The 18,845-nt window shown below is 37.7% G+C and overlaps 4 protein-coding genes across 6 annotated transcripts; 1 reads left to right on the top strand and 3 right to left on the bottom strand.

The window, feature by feature from the left end:
• Positions 1–3,327: 3,327 nt before the first annotated feature.
• LOC130468058 (uncharacterized) lies at positions 3,328–4,244 on the top strand. The gene is made up of 2 exons (XM_056837553.1): positions 3,328–3,396; positions 3,685–4,244. Exon 2 carries the CDS (start codon positions 3,686–3,688, stop codon positions 4,133–4,135), a length of 450 nt encoding a protein of 149 aa, XP_056693531.1. The 5' UTR covers positions 3,328–3,396; position 3,685; the 3' UTR covers positions 4,136–4,244.
• Positions 4,245–4,710: 466 nt separating this feature from the next.
• Positions 4,711–8,574, bottom strand: LOC130467683 (uncharacterized). The gene is made up of 4 exons (XM_056836271.1): positions 6,594–8,574; positions 6,363–6,506; positions 5,072–5,953; positions 4,711–4,983 (listed from the first exon to the last, which is right to left on the bottom strand). Exons 1-4 carry the CDS (start codon positions 8,571–8,573, stop codon positions 4,711–4,713), a joined length of 3,279 nt encoding a protein of 1,092 aa, XP_056692249.1. The 5' UTR covers position 8,574.
• A 1,470-nt stretch (positions 8,575–10,044) lies between these two features.
• On the bottom strand, positions 10,045–12,907 carry LOC110795768 (subtilisin-like protease SBT1.1). Its single transcript, XM_056837552.1, has 3 exons — positions 12,769–12,907; positions 11,811–12,592; positions 10,045–11,726 (listed from the first exon to the last, which is right to left on the bottom strand). The coding sequence occupies exons 2-3, from the start codon at positions 12,572–12,574 to the stop codon at positions 10,142–10,144; spliced, it is 2,349 nt and encodes a 782-aa protein (XP_056693530.1). The 5' UTR covers positions 12,575–12,592; positions 12,769–12,907; the 3' UTR covers positions 10,045–10,141.
• A 2,279-nt stretch (positions 12,908–15,186) lies between these two features.
• On the bottom strand, positions 15,187–18,003 carry LOC110795769 (subtilisin-like protease SBT1.1). 3 transcript variants are annotated; one of them, XM_056837551.1, is made up of 3 exons: positions 17,875–18,003; positions 16,939–17,718; positions 15,187–16,853 (listed from the first exon to the last, which is right to left on the bottom strand). In XM_056837551.1, exons 2-3 carry the CDS (start codon positions 17,700–17,702, stop codon positions 15,269–15,271), a joined length of 2,349 nt encoding a protein of 782 aa, XP_056693529.1. In that variant the 5' UTR covers positions 17,703–17,718; positions 17,875–18,003; the 3' UTR covers positions 15,187–15,268. The 3 variants fall into 3 exon arrangements, with proteins under 3 accessions (XP_056693529.1, XP_056693528.1, XP_056693527.1); XM_056837550.1 differs by having other exon boundaries at positions 17,811–18,000; XM_056837549.1 differs by having other exon boundaries at positions 17,855–17,982.
• Between the last annotated feature and the right edge of the window lie 842 nt (positions 18,004–18,845).

Here is an 18,845-nt window from a genome sequence, read left to right as displayed (position 1 = left end):
AGGTGCGGCGCCGCCCAATTGTCAGAGTGGCGCAGTGAGGAAGGGGCTTAGGGTGGTCGTGGAGGTAGAAGGGTGAAGGCAGAGTGGGGTAGAGAAGCCATAGAAGGAGAAGAAGAAGAGACTGCCATGAAGAAGATAAAGAAAAGGGAAAAAAAATAAAAAAAAAAATTAGAGTTAAAGAGTTAACGGAAGACTTAATGGAATAGACGGAAAATGCTCATAAAGGGTATTTTGTGTTATTTTTTAAAACGTCAGGGGTATTTGGTGCATTCGGGAAACATTAGGGGTATTTGGTGCATTAACGCAAACCTCGTGGTCATTTCATGAAAAATCCGTTATTTTATTAGCTAGATTGGTCTCGCTATATACATTTTAATTGAATAATAATTTTTACAGTAATTTTTCCTAAAATAAAGAATAAAAATTGTGCATTGGCTTGTACTCCGTATGAAACTCTATTATTTCTATTTCATAAGGGAAGAGGGGAGGAGGACTTAGTGTCCAGTAAAAAGAACCTAAAACACCTTAATTAAATTATAATATCTCTATTATATAAGTGAAGAGGTGATGTTATTTTAGTAAAACCACTTTTGGTGTCCCCCTTAGATTACTAAAATACCCTTCACACTTATAAATAGAGAATATAATGACAACCTACCCAATAAGAAAAGCCTAAAAAAAGCATTTTAATCAATCTTGCCCCTTAAATAAATTGTTACCATTTTAATCAGTCTGTTTATATGCGTTCGGCTCTATCTAACTTATATGTTTCTTATATTCACACGCATCGTGTGCATATAAGACTAGTCATTATTTAAGTCAACTCTTAAACAATTTGGTGTCCACGTAAAATATCAATAACATCTTTACTTAATATTTAATTAAAATGTTAAAATACATTTGTAGAGGGTTGCAACATAAGTTGCACATTTTGAAATAGTTGCACCATCTCGACTTTTACGTTTGCCAATGCACAACTTTGATTATTAATATATTTAGTTATTTATTATTAAAACTTAAAAGTAACTTTTTTATACTTTGAAGACAAACTTGCCAAAAACAATCTTTTATAACCCGTTTTTGCAAGAAGCAACCTTTTTAAAAAATTACGAAGAAATACCTTAAAGTAAAAAAAATAACTTGCGAGAGACAACCATTTCGCCTTTTCTGTGGTTGACTACTCATTTCCGGCCTTTTACTCGCCGATTTTGCTAACTTCACCATTTTTCCCCCTAAAACCAAAAACAAGCAAAAAACCAAAAAAAAAAAAATCTCAAAAAATACTAGGTTATTCTGAGTTTTTTTTTTTGTGCTTGTTTTTTTGTTTTAAGGGGTTGGGTAGGAAAGTACGAGAAAGTCCATGCGGCTATCAGTTACTCCCTCTGTTTCGAAATAATAGAGACACTTTGACTTTTGACACTATTCACAAATTTCAATTTGACTATCATTTGTGATTTATGGGTAAGGAAAAATATAGTCGTGTGGCGTCTTGTTTGATTTGTCTCGATATGTACTATCGTAATAACTTTTTATAATTTTTACGAATAAAAAATTAGAGATATTAATGTCCAAACATTTACATTAGCAAGCGTGAAAAGGTAAATTGTCCCCATTTTACGAAACAAAGGGAGTATGTATGAGCATATGCATAACACAACTAGCCGACAAAAGAGGAAAAACACAAAAAAAATCACTATAAATTTTTTTATTTTTGAAAAATAATATTTTTATGTTTACTTTTTGGATTGATTATGAATACGAATAAATAAAGTAATGGTACCAAAAAATGGAACAATGATATATATTTTTTAAAAGAAATGGTTTTTTTCTTCTTAAAGAAATGATACTTTTTAAAAAAAAGAAATGTACTTTTTTTTATATAAAAAATGATACTTTCTCTCTCTATTGTCGACCTGTAGTTTCCTTCTGGGAAAAGGGATAAAGTTAGCAAAACCGTGAGTCAAAGGCCGAAAATGAGTAGTCAACAGCAGAAAAGGCAAAATGGTTGTCTCTCGCAAGTTTTTGTTTTATTTAACGCATTTTTTCGCAATTTTTAAAAAAAGGTTATTTCTAGCTAAAAACGGGTTGTAAAAGATTGTTTTTAACAACTTTGCCTGTTTTAAAAGCACACTAAAAAGTATTTTTATGTACGTGAAAAAATTAATACTCGTATATAGTATATTTTCTTTAAGGTGCTAAAGACAATTTAAACGGAGGTATGATATTGTAAATGGTCATGGCCCACGACAAGCCCACATTGTATCGTGTTGGGCCGGGCCAAAAAGTTCAAAACGAACACATACCCGGCCCAAGCCCACTGGCTTTTATGCCGCAGCCCGTCGTGCCTAAGGCTAATTTTACTAAATTTAGCGTGCTTTGTCGTGCCATGCTTTACCGGACCGGGCTTTTTTTCGTACCGCGTCGGATCGGGCTTTGGGCCGGGCCCGCCCACTGGCATCAGATATTGTCCCAACTGGAACGTTATTCCTCAACCCTCCTTCCTCCTTGACTCCGCGACTATGGTTTATGGTGTAAAAATTTCTACACAAATTCTTATTTACATGGGGTGTACGATAAATATTGTACACCGAAATTAAAGTTAACGTAAAATGATTAAAGTTACCCTTATATATGTAAAAGTTATCTTTTTTTTAGCAATGAAATTTTTTATTGTAATAAAAAAATATTCTTTAAAATCACTAATATTGTATAAAATTAATTATTTAACCCTTTAAAATGGTATATCTATCAATTTTTTTTTAATAATATAAAAGTTAGAGAAAATTGGATAAAAGTTATAAAAAACTAGGTAAAAGTTATGTTGGTGTACATGCAAGACCGTTTGAAATTTCTAATCTCAAACTTGTCCAACAAATTAATGGCTAAACTTGAGATCTAAATGCCAAATCAGACGCCGCATTGAGGTATCAGGTGCGGCGGTGGCGGACGGGCGGAGTGTGGGATTTGTGGTGGGCTGCGACTCTGCTATTCTTGGGCAGTAAAAAACGACGTTGATTTCATTTGTGAGTTTTCTCATCAATATTCTTGCTAAATTGTTTATAATATGTTAGGAAATTTTGTGCAACACTACCTTTAAGTTTGGACGTTTTGTGAATTACTACCTTATAATTTATTTTTTTAATTTTTCTACCTTATAAGTTTGTTTAGGTTGAGTAACACTACCTTGTAACAGTTTCTGTCAAATTCCTCCGTTTGTGGGCCCCACCTCCAACGGCTATATTCAACTGCTTAACTCCCTTTCCCCCTTATTTAAACTTCCTGTAAAGTTTTATCAACCACATTCAACCAATTTTTCGAAAAAAAATCAAGAAATCTGGGTAATTTTTTTCTCAAAGCAAGATTCGCAATTTGGTTGAGGAATCGAGTAACCTAAAGGTGAGTGCATTAAATTCGTTCTTGTTTTTCAATTTCTGGGTTTATTTTTTCAATTTAGGGTTTTTGTTCTTGTTCAATTTTATTAAATTCGAATCCTTTTGATAAATTTAGCGTTTGAAACCTTTGAATTGTCATGTGAAAACAACTACATTGCAAAATTGGGTTCTTGAATTGACTAAAAATGTGGGTATTCGTGGTTTAAAATATCAATTTTGATCGTTATTTGCAATTTGGGGGTTTTTGATTGAGAAATCAAATACTAATAATTAGTTGTTTTAACTGTTGCAGGATGTCGAGTGGGTCTCCTTGTGCTTCAAAAAAATGTTATTGTGGCATTCCATCCAAGATGTTGACATCGTGGACAACTGATAACCCGGGGAGAAAATTCCTGACTTGTAAGTTCTCTGATGTACACACTGGTAGGAAAGGATGTGGTTGGTTTTATTGGGTTGATCCTGATGTTGTGGAGTGGCAAAGAGTCGTGACGAATGAACTGGTGGTGGAGAAGAGATTGCTGAAAACAGAGTTGAGGGTCATGATGACAGAATTGCAGAAGTTGGAGGATGACAAAGCCCTTCTTGTTGCTGCCAATGAGAGGCTTGAAAGGATATGCAATGGTGGAGTGGCTGGAATGAAGGGGACAAAGGATAAGGGCCAAGAAATTGCCCATTCTGTATTTTGGTTTGTTGTAGGATTAGTTGTTTGTTGTGTGTTGAAGTTTGTAATGAAGTTCCTCTAGTGTAAACGCGACAATGGAACGGGAAATTGGATTTCATGTAATGTAATGTAATGTTGTTGACATTAGTTGACTCTAATCATTTAATAATGGTAATTCTAGCTTATGACAATATCTTTTTGCATTAACTTGTGTTCGATTATTAGCTCCGTTTAATTGTGTACCGATTAAAACTTGGTTAGTATACGTGCTCGTTTCACCTATCATTCACCACAGAGGATAAATCTATAAATTAGGTAAAGTCCTTGAAGTCAACGGGAGTCAACTTTGGTCCATTGACTTGGTTTAAATGGAGGACAAATTTTTCTCAAATGAACCACACCTGAACATCATATATTCATAACAACAATTCAACAAGTGAACAACAAGAACAACAACTTGTTAAACCTGCACTTAACTGAAACGAGCCACGCGTGAGCCGAGCTCGAACGTCAAATATAATTAAGGGGCAAATGAATCTTTACACAGTGTTCCAATGTAAACCTTGCACCTAATTAGAATTGTCATTGCCAAAATGTAACCTTGTTGCTAATTAGAAACCTTAACTACTTGTTCAAAGGAATTACAACCAACAATACTTAAATATGCCACACTGGTTTCTTTGTTGTCTGCAATTTGGGTCTGAGTTTTGGAGGGAGTGATGTTTGAGGCTGATGAGTTGATGTTTGGCTGGATGGACCTGGATGCTGACTTGCTGTCTGACCTGGTTGCTGACTTGAGGTCTGACTGAGTGGAGGAGGTTGATAACTCCCTGTCTGACTGGATTGAGGTGGAGCATTAAATGTCTGTTGCATGGTAGCTGCACTTGAGTTTTGTTGCTGTGGTTGAGTGACTGATTTAGCATTATACCTCTGCATACACAACAGAAACACATATTGTTAATGACAATAGAAACACAGAAACAGATTCAGCTCTAAACAACAGAAACAATGTAAATACATGACAAAAACTCACCCTTAAAACTCTTGCAGCCCTCTTGTTTCTGTCAGCAACAACCCATGGGTTCTTGGAGGGATCCCTCCCTGGTTCCTTGGGCTGAATAACACCAGGTGGATTATTGCACTTTCTCTTGTTGTGGCCTGGTTGTTTACAGTTTGAGCAGTTATTCGGCTTTTTCCCTCGCTTCACAAACCTCTCCTCAGCATCCTCACCTGCTTCTTTCTTTCTCTTATGTGACTTAGGCCTTCCTGGCATTTTCCTTAACAGTGGAGGCAAAGGTCGAGGCAAATCTGTTTTCTTCCACTGCTTCATCCCGGGCATTGGCTTGATATGAGGCGAGTAAGTTGCTAAGTATTTGGCCTTTGAGTAACACTCATGAACAAAATCTTCAGGCCTCCACCTCTTCTTCACAATACATGCATAAGCATGTGGACATGGTATTCCCGTTAACTCCCACCTAAAGCATGTGCATGTCAACTCCTTCAAATCTACCACATGCCTATCAAAAGCAGTTTCCACCTCCCACTCATCTAATCTAGAAGGACAGACTATACAATTCAAAGATGCTTCATAAACCCAAGCTAAAACCTTCTCAACAAATGGCATAAACCTCCCCTCATACTTTTGAATACCCTCCCACTTCTCAGCATTCCTTCTCATTACGTACCTCCTAATCCAATCTAGGCAGGTTATTATTGGTTTATCCCTAGCTTCCCTTATCACAGCATTAAATGTCTCACAAAGGTTGTTGAGCAACATGTTAGACCTAGAATTCGATCCAAATGCATGTCTACACCAATGAACAGGAGGTATGTCACTCAAGTAGTTATATGCATCCTCGTTTAGCTCTTTGATTTCAGCCATGTAAGAATCATGCCAATGCTATACATTTAACAAACAAAAACAAGGATGACATCAACAAACAATAACAAATGCTATACATTTATACATTTAGTGCGATTAAGTCCCGACTCGGGTACGTGTCCAAGTCACGATTCGGGAACGTGTCCAAGAAGCATGCTTTACTTTTCTACCCTAAACACACATGCTTTTAAAATAAAATCACAAGTGCAACCAAATTTAAGAATACGAGTCGATTTCTAAAATAAAATCACAAGTGCCGCCAAATCTAAGAATACGAGTAGATTTCTAACATGAAAGCCTAAATGCAACTAAATCTAAGAATACGAGTCGATTTCTAACATGAAAGCCTAAATGCAACTAAATCTAAGAATACGAGTCGATTTCTAACATGAAAGCCTAAATGCAACCAAGTTGAAGAATAGCAAACCTTAGTTGTTGATCTTGCTGCTGCCCAAAACAGGTCCTTATAGGCTGTGCCACTGAATTTATTCTTGAAGTTAGCCCATATGTGTCTAGCACAAAATCTGACCTCGGCTTTTGAACTCACAACAGATATAGCATCCAATAGTCCCTGAATTGAAACAATAAACAGGAACACAAGGTTAGTAAACCATCCAGAAACTGTACCTCATTGAACAAAAGAATAAAACTATATTACCTTTTGCCTATCAGACATAAGAGTCAATCCTTCTCCGTCATGGTGTCCTATGTCCTTCATCAGCAAATCAAGAAACCATGTCCAACTGTCAGCATTCTCAACTTCCACCACTGCCCAAGCTACGGGAAAAATATTGTTATTTCCATCTTTGCTCACAGCCACTAAGATCATTCCTGGATGAGCCCCTTTAAGGTGACAACCATCTACTCCAATCAGGGGCCTACATCCATTCTTAAAACCCACTTTGAGAGCCTCAAAACAGACGTACAATCTTTGAAAGAACGGAGTGGGGTTGTCTCTAATCTGGCATTGTACATAGGCTGAAGAACCAGGATTGTATTGAAGAATTGCATACCCATAGTCATACACAACAGCATACTCATCTGCAGCATCCCCATACAGAATCAATTTGGCTCTAGCCCTAGCAAACCATGACTTGTAGTATCCAATATGTAGCCCCGTTTCCTTGTAAACCCTTTCCCTAAACTTAACAAGCCTCCAATATGGTTCTGACCTCCACTCCTCCAAATACTTCTCAGCTAACCACTCCGATGTGATTTTAGAACTTGAATGAACCACACCACAAGTATGCTTTAACCTTAAAGACTTGATCTGAAACGTTTCTTCCATCCTTAGTTTCTTCACATGAATCTTAAACCTACACTTATGTGGATCATCACACACACACTTTACAAGCTTTGCATGCTTTTTATCCCATGGACAACTACATCTATACCTACAATACACACTCACCCTCTTCCTTCCATTATGAAGAAGGTAGTAATCGTAGTGGTTCTCGATCGAATGATACCTTATCGCTTTCCTAACAGCATGAACACTCGGGAACTTTAAACCCAAACTGAGCACAATCTTTTTCTTGAAGTCTGACTCTGGATTAAAGGTAGGGTATGGATCTACTTCATCATCTGAACCACAAAGACTTCTAAGCTCCTCTGAATCATAATCCACCTCATGTTCTAGATCCACTTGTTCTTCCACCTCAGGTGCTGCAACCTTATCTACCCTCTTATTTCCCCTCAACACAGTAGACAATGGCTCACAGAACAACTCATCCTCCTCTAGTTGTTTTCTGTCCTCTTCCCCTGGTTCAAACTCCACATCTAAATCTGAAAAGTCTGAATCACTTTCAGACCAATCACCAAACTCATCATTTTCAAATAAACAGTCCCCAGGATCCTTTTTCTTTCCTTTCCCCTTTTTCTTCCCTACTTTTCCTGCTTTTCCTTTGACCTTTTTCCCCTTCTGTGCTACACTCTTTCTCCTAGGGGTAGAGGTCTTCAAATCTGGACTAAGAAGAGGTGGGTTTGCAGGCAGAGGTGTTTTTGAAGGTTTTGTGGGAGTGGTGGTGGTATGAGGAGGGATTTCTGTTGGTTCTGTACTTGGAGTGTGAGGATCAACTGAAGATATATTTGAGGGAATAGGTTTAGGAACACTTGCTTTGACAGTGGCTGAAGCAATTGGCTTTTTTAATTGGGTTTTGTTGGGTTCTTTTACAGTGGATGGATTCTCACTTGGCCCTGTACCCTTTCCCATGTAAATCACATCAGGATCAAAACCAAGCCTTGGGCTTCTCCTAACTAGGGAAAACTTTGACTGAAGTGGTTCCATTTTCACTTGTTTTAGGGTCACTGTTGATGGGCCAGCAGGTTTGGTTGTAATGGGCTGGGTCAGTGTTCTTTGTGGCCCAGAAGGATTGCTTTGTGTAGCTTGTTTCAGTGGTCTTGGTGGTTTAAAGTTGGCAGTTTGGTAGGTAACAGATGGGCCAATAAAAGCTGGTTTGGATTCCTCAATAATGTACAAAATCACCCTGTTAGACCCATCTTTTGTCTCCAATAACCTCCCTATATCATCATGAGTGTGTATAATCTTCCTACCCTTAGTCAAATTCATCCCATGTAGCCTAAACCATACACTGAAATTCTCAATAATCCTCCCTATAGTTCCACTCATCCCTTTCATTACAAGCTTCCTCAAACTAAAAACAGTTAACTCATGCAACCACACTGTCAATCTAGTATACAACTTCCCACCAACATAATCAGTTTCCCCCTTATTGAAAACAAACTTTCCCCCCATCCATATTGCAAGATCAATGTAACCCAACTGCTCATTCCTACAATTTTAATTACCAAAAAAAATTAACTGCAAATCAACAGTGATTACAAAAAATTTAAAAAATCCCAAATCGAGTACATGTCCAAGTCCCGACTCGGGTACGTGTCCAAGTGTTCGACTTGGTTACACAACACGAACAAAAAAGTAACCACATGTAATCACTGTAAACTAATAAACTAATCAGTTATACTAATCTAATTTTTCCAATAATAAACAATTATTTCACAACACTAATCCAGAAACCCAATCCAGAAACCATAGACATTAAAAAATTAGGGGTTTTTCAATTAAACAATCAATTAATCATTATTCACATTAAACAATCATTTAAACAATCATATTAAGGTTTCCAACAACATTAAACAATGAATTCGTGGATTTCAATGACAATAAAAAATTAGGGTTCTTGATTCAAAATTTCACAGTGCAATTAAAAAATTAGGGATTCCTAATTAAACAACTAATTAACCAATAATATCACATTAAACTACTAAAATCGCATTGTTTTAACTGTTTAATACCTGATTTGGGATCCACCTTGTCGGTTCGTTGGCATTATCCCCTTTCCCTTATCCTTTGGACCACTTCCTGTCGTTTTCATCTTTCCAAGATCTCCTTTTGGACCACTGCGCGTAATAAAGAGAAGAATCTCTTGACTTGAAGAAGATTCAGAAGTGTAGCATCATCAATTATGGCTTTAGGGTTTGTGGTTGAGATTGAAGGAGAGAAGAATAAATGTGAAGCAGAGGAAAAGAAAAATGACAGAGGAAAGAGAAAGGAGAAGATAGAAGTTGGTGGGAAAGTAAATGGGGGGACATAGGGGTAATTTTGATTCTGAAAATGGAGGGAAACGTTGGAGGTGGGGCCCACAAACGGAGGAATTTGACAGAAACTGTTACAAGGTAGTGTTACTCAACCTAAACAAACTTATAAGGTAGAAAAATTAAAAAAAAAAAATTATAAGGTAGTAATTCACAAAACGTCCAAACTTAAAGGTAGTGTTGCACAAAATTACCAATATGTTAACCTGTTATACATTCTTCAAAATTGCTGTCCTTTAATTTTATTACGGATCTATCAATTTTATGCATTATGTGAAATTGTTTGGGATATTGTGGCGTTGGTATTTGAGGTGGAGAATTGGGGGGTGATTACAATCAGGCAATCTTCTCTAAATGATAATGATTTTGTGAATTATTAAGGAAAGTCCAACATCCCTGGAAATATTATTACTGAACACCACCTCTAAAGTCGTAATGGATGGTAATGAAAACTTGAAGAAAATGAGGTATATGGTGATGGATAATAGCATTAGATTCTATTCACAAAATTACATATAAAATCATTACATTATCTCCGTTTATTATCATCTGTAATAGATATAACAATTACTTAGATTATTTGTTAAAAGACTATTGCCATGTTACTGCAATGGGACTTCTAACACTATATTCTCCACCCACCCAAATCAAAGATCCAAAGGAAGATAAACTCTTATTATCTGTAGTTTTTGCTCCTGACCTTGTAAAACTTACCTTGTAACTTTGTTTCTCACCCAGTTCCTTAAACTTCAACACCTTAGGTACAACACTTACCCTCACACCCTTAGGTTCGTCTATTAAAATCTTGTAGCTAATCTTAGCTTTTCCCACATTAGTCACTGTCCTCTTGTATGTATATGAAGTCTTTCCTCCTTTTACAGCATAAAAAAGTACCGCGAAAGAAGGGTAGTTAAGATCACCAGCCTGAAATGTGGCTTTCCCCTCGTCACTTGGGCAGTTGTATTCCCTCCTTGCCAAAAGGGTGACCTGAGCATTAGTGTAATTGATACTACACAAGTAATTTAAGTAGTCTTCCCCTGTGATATCGTACACAAGACCAGGATCCAAAGCCTTATCTGGGTTCACATGACCCGAACCAAACTCAAAAGGGGTCACGTACTGTGTACTGTTGGATACAGATAGATCAGAGATGAGATGCCCTCTATTGTCATGAGTATAAGCAGAGGTCATTATGGCTGATTTAATTGCAGCTGGTGACCAATTTTGATGGACTGATTTGATTAGAGCAGCTATGCCACTAACATGAGGGCAAGACATTGAAGTGCCTGACAATATATTGAATTCTGCTCTTCTTTTGTCACTGCTTAGATGAGTTATAGAAGAGACCGGAGGCCAAGCAGCTAGGATGTTTATTCCTGGGGCAGTAATGTCAGGCTTGATAATGTAAGGGTCCACCAGGCTTGGGCCCCTAGACGAGAAGGCAGCCACCATCGGAGATCTAGCTCCATATGTCGTACCATAAAATGAAATTGAGGCTGTTAAGTTTTTGTCTCGTGTCAGGTAACCTTTGATGGCCTTCGCAGCTGAAACTCCCAACAGGGTGGCTGGTAAAACATGAGGGTCAGCCACAAGCTCTTCCCCGTAACTGGGAGTGTTAAGTAGTATCATCCCAGCTCCTCCTGCTGATTTTACTACCAAGCCCTTTTCAGTTTTGTCATTGATGCCACGCATACAGAGAACGACCTTGCCTTTCACAAGGCTTGGTGATAGGGATTCCGGAAGACAATACTCTGTTACCCTTTTGCCACCAGCTGTTTCTTTGTACACAAGTGGCAGTTGCTTTGTTTTCTTTTGATTGCTGGAATAGATAGAGGAACCACGGAATATTTTTCCGTTACTTAGCTTTACTTGGCCTAGGAAGCCCCGATCAAGGGAGCTGGCTGCAACAGTCATCACCCAGGGTGCTACATTTCCAACAGTTGAAGCGAAAGGGCCAGAATTTCCTGCAGAAAATGATACAAAGACACCTTTTTGTGTCGCACCCAAAGATGCAACCATTGCGCTATCCTTGTAATAAGGTGTTGCGTCTCCTACTAAGGAGAGAGAAAGAACATCAACCCCATCAGCTACTGCATGGTCTATGGCAGCCAATATGTCAGAGTTAGCACAATTCCCTTCCCAGCAGGCCTTGTATGCTGCTATTCTTGATGTGAAACTGGGTTCAGAAATATGTAAAGATAAATGAGAATACATATACTTGAAGTTGACTTCCAAAAATGCACTTCAATGAGAAAGATACCTGATTCCACGAGCAATACCCTTGGCCATTCCAAAGAGGCTAGCACCGGAGACTGCATTTCCTGCTGCAGTTGATGCAGTATGGGTCCCATGGCCGCGTGAGTCTCTTGCAGACCGGGATTCAATTGTGTCGTTGATCCTTCCATAGGCCGCTTCATATCCTTTGAAGAAGAACTTGGCACCTATGAGCTTCCTGTTGCAGTTTGTAACTGAAAAGTTTGTGCCTTCCACACAGGTGCCTTTCCACCTTGATGGAATTGGAGACAACCCTGTATCAGAAAAACTGATATGTTCTGGCCAAATTCCGGTGTCAACAAAACCTATTATGACATCAGATGCTCGCTGCTGCAAGCTATTTTCATTCCACAACCCTGTTTGGTCTAATTCTAGGCCAAGGAAATCGGGTGAGTATGTGGTTTGGAGACTCCGTATCTCATCAGGAGCTGCATGAAGTACCCCATCAATTTCAGTTAACAACTGGTATTGCTCAGTGGTGAGCTTAGCAGAAAAACCGGTCATGGTATTCTCGTAGGTGTAAAGAAGTTCAGGGGGCAGTTCTTCATGATCTATATCTGCTGATGTTGTTCTGCTGAGCTGTAAGATTTCTTCATACCATTCTTGGGGTTGCTTGTAGAAACTTTTTAGCTCCAAGACCTTAGCATCATCCATGTGAATTATGTATGTTTTTCTATCAACTGATGCGGTTGATATTTCAGCAAATAAAACTATCAGGGTCAGCCATAATATCCTGCATGCAGCTTTCATACTGGTAGGCTTGTGTAGCTGCAAAAAAGATGAAAAATTAGTGTTAAAAATCCAAGAACTAAGTGTACAATAAGTGATGAATGATAAGGGAAACATGAAAGGCTCGAATTCCATATATGATGAACATTATATATTTTCTACAATAGGTTTAGAAGGAATGATGTTGGAAATTCATAGACAAAAAATGTTGTCACCTAAAAATATGACAGGAAGTCTCCTTTCCTTCAAAATCTACCCCGAGTAAATAACGAAGAGTAGAATTGATGTGAAACTAAGCTACAAGCATTTTCTTTATATAGCAAGATGTATCCCTAAAATAGATGTAATTAAAACAATTTCCTCAGTTTCTTAATATTTGCAATAAGTTGACTTTTATGTTTGTCGATGTCTAACAATGACCATCATTATCTCCTTTCATATATTAGTAAAAATAATAATAAAAAAAAGTTGATATTTTTAAATTATTTTGAGGCTAATCTAACATTACTTTACATTAATTTTTTTTTTTTTTATCTACTAGTACATTAGTAGTATGTACGTACTTCCTTAGATTGTGTAATAGTTAAACTGTTGCAAGTATTAATGTGGGAGGTATAATAGTGTTTTTGTGCTCAAAAGTCAAAAGTAAAACACAACATATGATGTGCCTTTTGTTTTCACTGCTCATATCAGTCATACGTAGTAGTACAATAACAAAGATATCTTGTTTATCATGCATTGACTAATGAGAAAACTATGCACATTATAAAAATGTAAAATAATATTCATGCAGTAGAAACTTCTACTTAGTATTCAGTCATTTAACCAAGCTTCATTGGTGGAGTTGGCGGGAAAATCCCCTTATGAATTGGAGGTTACGAGTTTTATCCTCATAAATAAGTGTTGGTTTAGTAGTGTCCTTACCAATGAAAACACCCTTAAAAAGGTACTCGTAATCAGAGTTATGAATCAAAAAGAAGGATTTTTCGACAAGTAGTTCAATGTCAGCTAACTTAGTTGATAAATCTCAAACAAACAATGCCATCCAAACCTTGGGATCGTTCTTTCTTCAAGAAGTGGGAAGGACAAAATGGAAAAAGGTTTGCTTTGCCACCATTAGGAAGTGGATGATCATGTCTATCCACTACACTAGCCCTTCTTTTTTGCTGAAAATATTTATAGGGTTTTGTTTTTATTTATTACCCTAAATTATTAGGCATTAGTAAGTGGGTGATAATTTATGTTTTATCACCAAACATTGTTTAGAAATTTATTATACTTAAGCAAGGAAAATGTGCCATCAAAGAAAGGATAAACTAAACGTAAGTGGACAATGATGAGTAGTTTTTGAAAATGAGGGAAATTTTACGCGGTAAGAGGCCCTTTTTCTTGAAAGATTTCTAGATGTTGTTTAGCTTTTATTTGATATTTTATAATTATTCAAAAATTTAGGAAAATATTACTCCCTTAATCAAGAATTAATCCGGTGTTAATCAAGTATAAGGCTACTTGCAGGATTGGGAGAGTATGAATTTAGGGAATACAGACTAAATTCTTGCAGAACAACTGAACAAAGTGACAAGCACAAGGAAGAAATTCCTCTTACAACAAATTTACACAATTTAAATTATACACAAATTACTAGCTAGCTTCCGCTAATTCCCATCACCTAATAAATAATTTCAATACCTTAGGTTTAGAAGGTTTTATGTTTAGCAGAAAGAATATAGTTTCCCCAGATTTTGTGTGGAAACAGATAGATTAATCTTGAAATTACTGCCAAGTGACTGCAATAGGACTTCTATCACTGTAATGTCCACCCACCCAAACCAATGATCCAAACAGTGAAATACCTCATCTGGTTGTAATATTTGCTCCTGACCCTGTAAAACCCACCTTGTAACTTTCCTTATCACCCAGTTTCTTAAAGGCCAACACCTGGGGTTCAACACTAATCTTCATATTTTTCCGGTTCTTCCACAAAAACCTTGTAACTAATCTTAGGAATTACTACATTAGTCACTGTTCTCTTGTAAGTAAGTGTAGTTTTTCCTTTTTTAAAAGTTTCGAAGACAACCGAGAAAGAAGGATTGTTCAGGTCAACAGGCTGAAGGCGTTGTCCTTCTTCACTTTTGGGCAGCTATACTTCTTTCTTGCCAAAATGCTGACCCGAGTATCAGTGTAACTGATATTGCGTAGATAGTGCAAGTAGTCTTCTCCACTGATGTAGTATACAGGCCCCGGATCAGAAGCTCTTTCTGGGTTGGCATGACCAGAATGAAAAAGGTGTCTGTGAATTTGGTACTTTTGGTTATACATGCATCAGAAATTAGGTGTTGTTTGTTGTCATGCGTATATTAAGCAGTATAAGCAGAGGTCACGATGTCTGATTTTATTGCAGCTGTTGACCAATCTTTATAGACTGATTTTACTAATGCAGCTATTCCACTAAGGTGAGGACAAGACATTGAAATGCACAAGGCTTGGACCTCAGGATGAGGAAACACACAGTGTGTTCGGGGATTAGGTTAGTGGGGAAATCTAGAGAAAATTAAGTGTTCGACAATCAAGTTAGAAGTTCGGTTACTTGAAATCAATGACTAAATCACTTGTGCAAGAGAACAAAATGTTCCTTTTTAATTTTCCAATATACTACGAAGTAGTTCGTATTTAACAGTAGAGATATAACAATTACAAATCTTATTAGTTAAAAGACTATTGCCATGTTACTGCAATGGGACTTCTAACACTATATTCTCCACCCACCCAAATCAAAGATCCAAAGGAAGAGAAACTCTTACCAGCATCAGTTTTTGCTCCTGACACTGTAAAACTTACCTTGTAACTTTGTTTTTCACCCATTTCCTTAAACTTCAACACCTTAGGTACAACACTTACCCTCACACCCTTAGGTTGGTCTATAAGACTCTTGTAGCTAATCTTAGGTTTTCCTACATTAGTCACTGTCCTCTGGTATGTATATGCAGTGTATCCTCTCCTTGCAGCATCAATAATAACCGCGAAAGAAGGGTAGTTAAGATCACCAGGCTGAAGGGTGGCTTTCCCCTCGTCACTTGGGCAGTTGTATTTCCTTCTTGCCAAAAGGGTGACCTGACCATCAGTGTAATTGATACTACACAAGTAACTTAAGTAGCCTTCTCCTGTGATATCGTACACAAGACCAGGATCCAAAGCCTTATCTGGGTTGACATGACCCGAACCAAACTCAAAAGGGGTCACATACTGTGTACTGTTGGATACAGATAGATCAGAGATGGGATGCCCTCTATTGTCATGAGTATAGGCAGAGGTCATTATAGCTGATTTTATTGCAGCCGCTGACCAGTCTCTATGGACTGATTTGATTAGAGCAGCTATGCCACTAACATGAGGGCAAGACATTGATGTACCTGACAATATATTGAACTGTGCTCTTCTTTTATCACTGCTTAACTGAGTTATGGAAGAGACTGGTGGCCAAGCAGCTAGGATGTTTATTCCTGGGGCAGTAATGTCAGGCTTCATGATGTGGGGATCCACAGGGCTTGGACCCCTAGACGAGAAGGCAGCCACCATCGGAGCTCTAGCTCCATATGTGGTACCATGAAATGAAATGGAGGCTGTTAGATTTTTGTCCCGTTTCAGGTAAGCTTTGATGGCCTTGGTTGTAGAAGCTCCCAACAGGGTGGCTGGCAGAAAATGAGGGTCAGCCACAAGCTCTTCCCCGTAATTGGGAGTGTTAAGTAGTATCATCCCAGCTCCTCCTGCTGATTTTACTACCAAGCCCTTTTCAATTCTGTCATTCATGCCACGTATACAGAGAACGATCTTGTCTTTCACAAGGCTTGGAGATAGGGATCCTGGAAGGCAGTACTCTGTTTCCCTTTTGCTACCAGCTGTTTCTTTGTACACAAGTGGAAGTTGCTTAGTTTTCTTCTGATTACTGGTGTTGATTGAGGTACCACTGAAATTGTTTCCGTTACTTAGCTTTACTTGGCTCAGGAATCCCCGATCAAGGGAGCTGGCTGCAACAGTCATCACCCAGGGTGCTACGTTGCCAACAGTTGAAGGGAAAGGACCATAATTTCCGGCAGAAAGTGACACAAAGACACCTTTTTGTGACGCACCAAAAGCTGCAATAATTGTGCTATCCTGGTAATAAGGTGTTGCATCTCCCTCTAAGGAGAGGGAAAGAACATCAACTCCATCAGCTACTGATTGGTCTATGGCAGCTAATATGTCAGATTCAGCACAATGCCCTTCCCAGCATGCCTTGTATGCTGCTATTCTTGATGTGAAACTGTTTAGAAACATGTAAAGGCTTATGAGAATGATATATATATTTGAAGGTGGCTTCCAATATTTCACTTTAATGAGAAAGATACCTGATTCCACGGGCAATACCCTTAGCCATTCTAAAGAGGCTAGCACCAGGTACTACATTTCCTGCTGCAGTGGATGCAGTGTGGGTCCCATGACCGTTAGAGTCTCTGGCAGATCGGAATTCGACAGTGTCGTTGATCCTTCCATAGGTCGCCTCATATCCTTTGAAGAAGAACTTGGCACCTATGAGTTTCCTGTTACAGTTTGTAACTGAAAAGTTTGTGCCTTCCACACAGGTGCCTTTCCACCTTGATGGAATTGGAGTTAACCCTGTATCAGAAAAACTGATATGTTCTGGCCAAATTCCGGTGTCAACAACACCTATTATGATATCAGATGCTGATTGCTGCAAGCTATTCCAGAATCCTGTTTGGTCTAATTCTAGGCCAAGAAAATCGGGTGAGTAAGTGGTTTGTAGACTCCGTATCTTATCAGGAGCTGCATGAAGTACCCCATCAGTATCAGCTAACAACTGGTATTGCTCGTTGGTGAGCTCAGCAGAAAAACCAGTCATGGTATTCTCGTAGGTGTAAAGAAGTTCAGGGGTCAGTGCTTCTACTTCATGATCTTTATCTACTGATGATGTTCCGGTGAACTGTAAAATCTCTTCATACCATTCTTGGGGTTGCTTGTAGAAACTCTTTAGTTCCAAGACTTTGGCATTATCCATGTGAATTATGTATGTTTTTCTATCAATTGATGCAGTTGATATTTCAGCAAATACAACTACCAGAGTCAGCCATATTATCCTGCAGGCAGCTTTCATATTTGTAGGCTTGTAGCTGCAGAAAGATGAAAAAACCCAACAACTAAGTGCACAAGAAGAGGTGAATGATAATGGAAATATAAAAGACTTGCATATATAATTCCATACATGATAAACATTATCTGTATGACAGGAAGTGTCTTTTATCCTACCAGAAAGGGCAGAAACTTGCCTTTCCTTCAAACTCTGCCCCGAGTAAATAATGAAACTTAGCTATATGCATTTCTTTATATAAGCAAGCTAGTGTCCTTAAAGTAGATGAAGCTGCAAAAACATATAACATTAATTAGCAGAATAGTTTTTTTCAAAAATGATTATGAGTAAATATATGAGTTTGAAGCACACCATTGCACTATCTTTACTTTAGGCAATTGTGGACCTGTAGCATGATCATGATGGACACATGTGCACGATGCTCACTACCAAAATACAAGTGGATCTGCAAAAGAAATTGACATTTTGATTATCAATTCTTATACATAATTGAATATATTACATGTTCTTTTTCATAATATCACGTTCTTTTATATTTTCACTTATGTATCAATGAGGTCTTGACCTAGTGGTTAAGATTAATAGTATGTGTATGATAGGTATTGGGTTCGTACCCCCTCCCACATTTATAATTTGTATTCCCTTATGGTTGTCTTTTAGTGCACATTGAGCATCGTGAACATTTGTCTACCCTTTGTTGTTAATTTGTTATTGATGCTAAGCCTTATGAGCTAGAGTCTTGGGTGAAACTTCTTATGCTAATCGGATATTGTTCCATTATTGTTATTGGTGCTAAATCATACGAAAGTGTTAGATGAGATTGTCTCACACTGCTTGATATACGCAAAAAAAAATCCTAAAAATATACTTCATATAAAAAAAAAAACCCTTCCTAAACCAATTTCCCCCCAAAAAACATAAAAGTCAAAAGTAAACAGAAACATGATGTGCCTTTTGTATCCACTAACAAAAGACACTTAAAATAAATAAAAGAGCTTGTTTATAATGCATTGAGCCATTCACTGCTGAGAACAAACACAACCAAAAACTATAAAACAATAAAGAGTATTTAATATACTTCGTATTACGGAGTAATATAATAAGTCATAATTCTGTTCTATTTAAGTGTCAACTAGCTTAGTCATAAAA

The sequence above is a fragment of the Spinacia oleracea genome, chromosome 2 (genome assembly GCF_020520425.1).
Source record: "Spinacia oleracea cultivar Varoflay chromosome 2, BTI_SOV_V1, whole genome shotgun sequence".
NCBI classification, from domain to species: Eukaryota; Viridiplantae; Streptophyta; class Magnoliopsida; order Caryophyllales; family Amaranthaceae; genus Spinacia; species Spinacia oleracea.
This window is presented reverse-complemented; position numbering and strand designations above follow the sequence as displayed.

Excerpts from the sequence above, each read along its gene's own strand:
- LOC110795769 (XM_056837549.1), bottom strand. The coding sequence starts at position 17,925 with ATGCATATAGCTAAGTTTCATTATTTACTCGGGGCAGAGTTTGAAGGA. Across the intron at positions 17,719-17,854 it reads GCAAGTTTCTGCCCTTTCTG|CTACAAGCCTACAAATATGA; the intron begins GTAGGATAAAAG and ends ATCTTTCTGCAG. Across the intron at positions 16,854-16,938 it reads GGTATTGCCCGTGGAATCAG|TTTCACATCAAGAATAGCAG; the intron begins GTATCTTTCTCA and ends GTTTCTAAACAG.
- LOC110795768 (XM_056837552.1), bottom strand. The coding sequence starts at position 12,574 with ATGAAAGCTGCATGCAGGATATTATGGCTGACCCTGATAGTTTTATTT. Across the intron at positions 11,727-11,810 it reads GGTATTGCTCGTGGAATCAG|TTTCACATCAAGAATAGCAG; the intron begins GTATCTTTCTCA and ends TTCTGAACCCAG.
- LOC130468058 (XM_056837553.1), top strand. The coding sequence starts at position 3,686 with ATGTCGAGTGGGTCTCCTTGTGCTTCAAAAAAATGTTATTGTGGCATT.
- LOC130467683 (XM_056836271.1), bottom strand. The coding sequence starts at position 8,573 with ATGAAAGGGATGAGTGGAACTATAGGGAGGATTATTGAGAATTTCAGT. Across the intron at positions 6,507-6,593 it reads TTATGTCTGATAGGCAAAAG|GGACTATTGGATGCTATATC; the intron begins GTAATATAGTTT and ends GTTTCAATTCAG. Across the intron at positions 4,984-5,071 it reads TAAGGGTGAGTTTTTGTCAT|AGGTATAATGCTAAATCAGT; the intron begins GTATTTACATTG and ends TTGTGTATGCAG.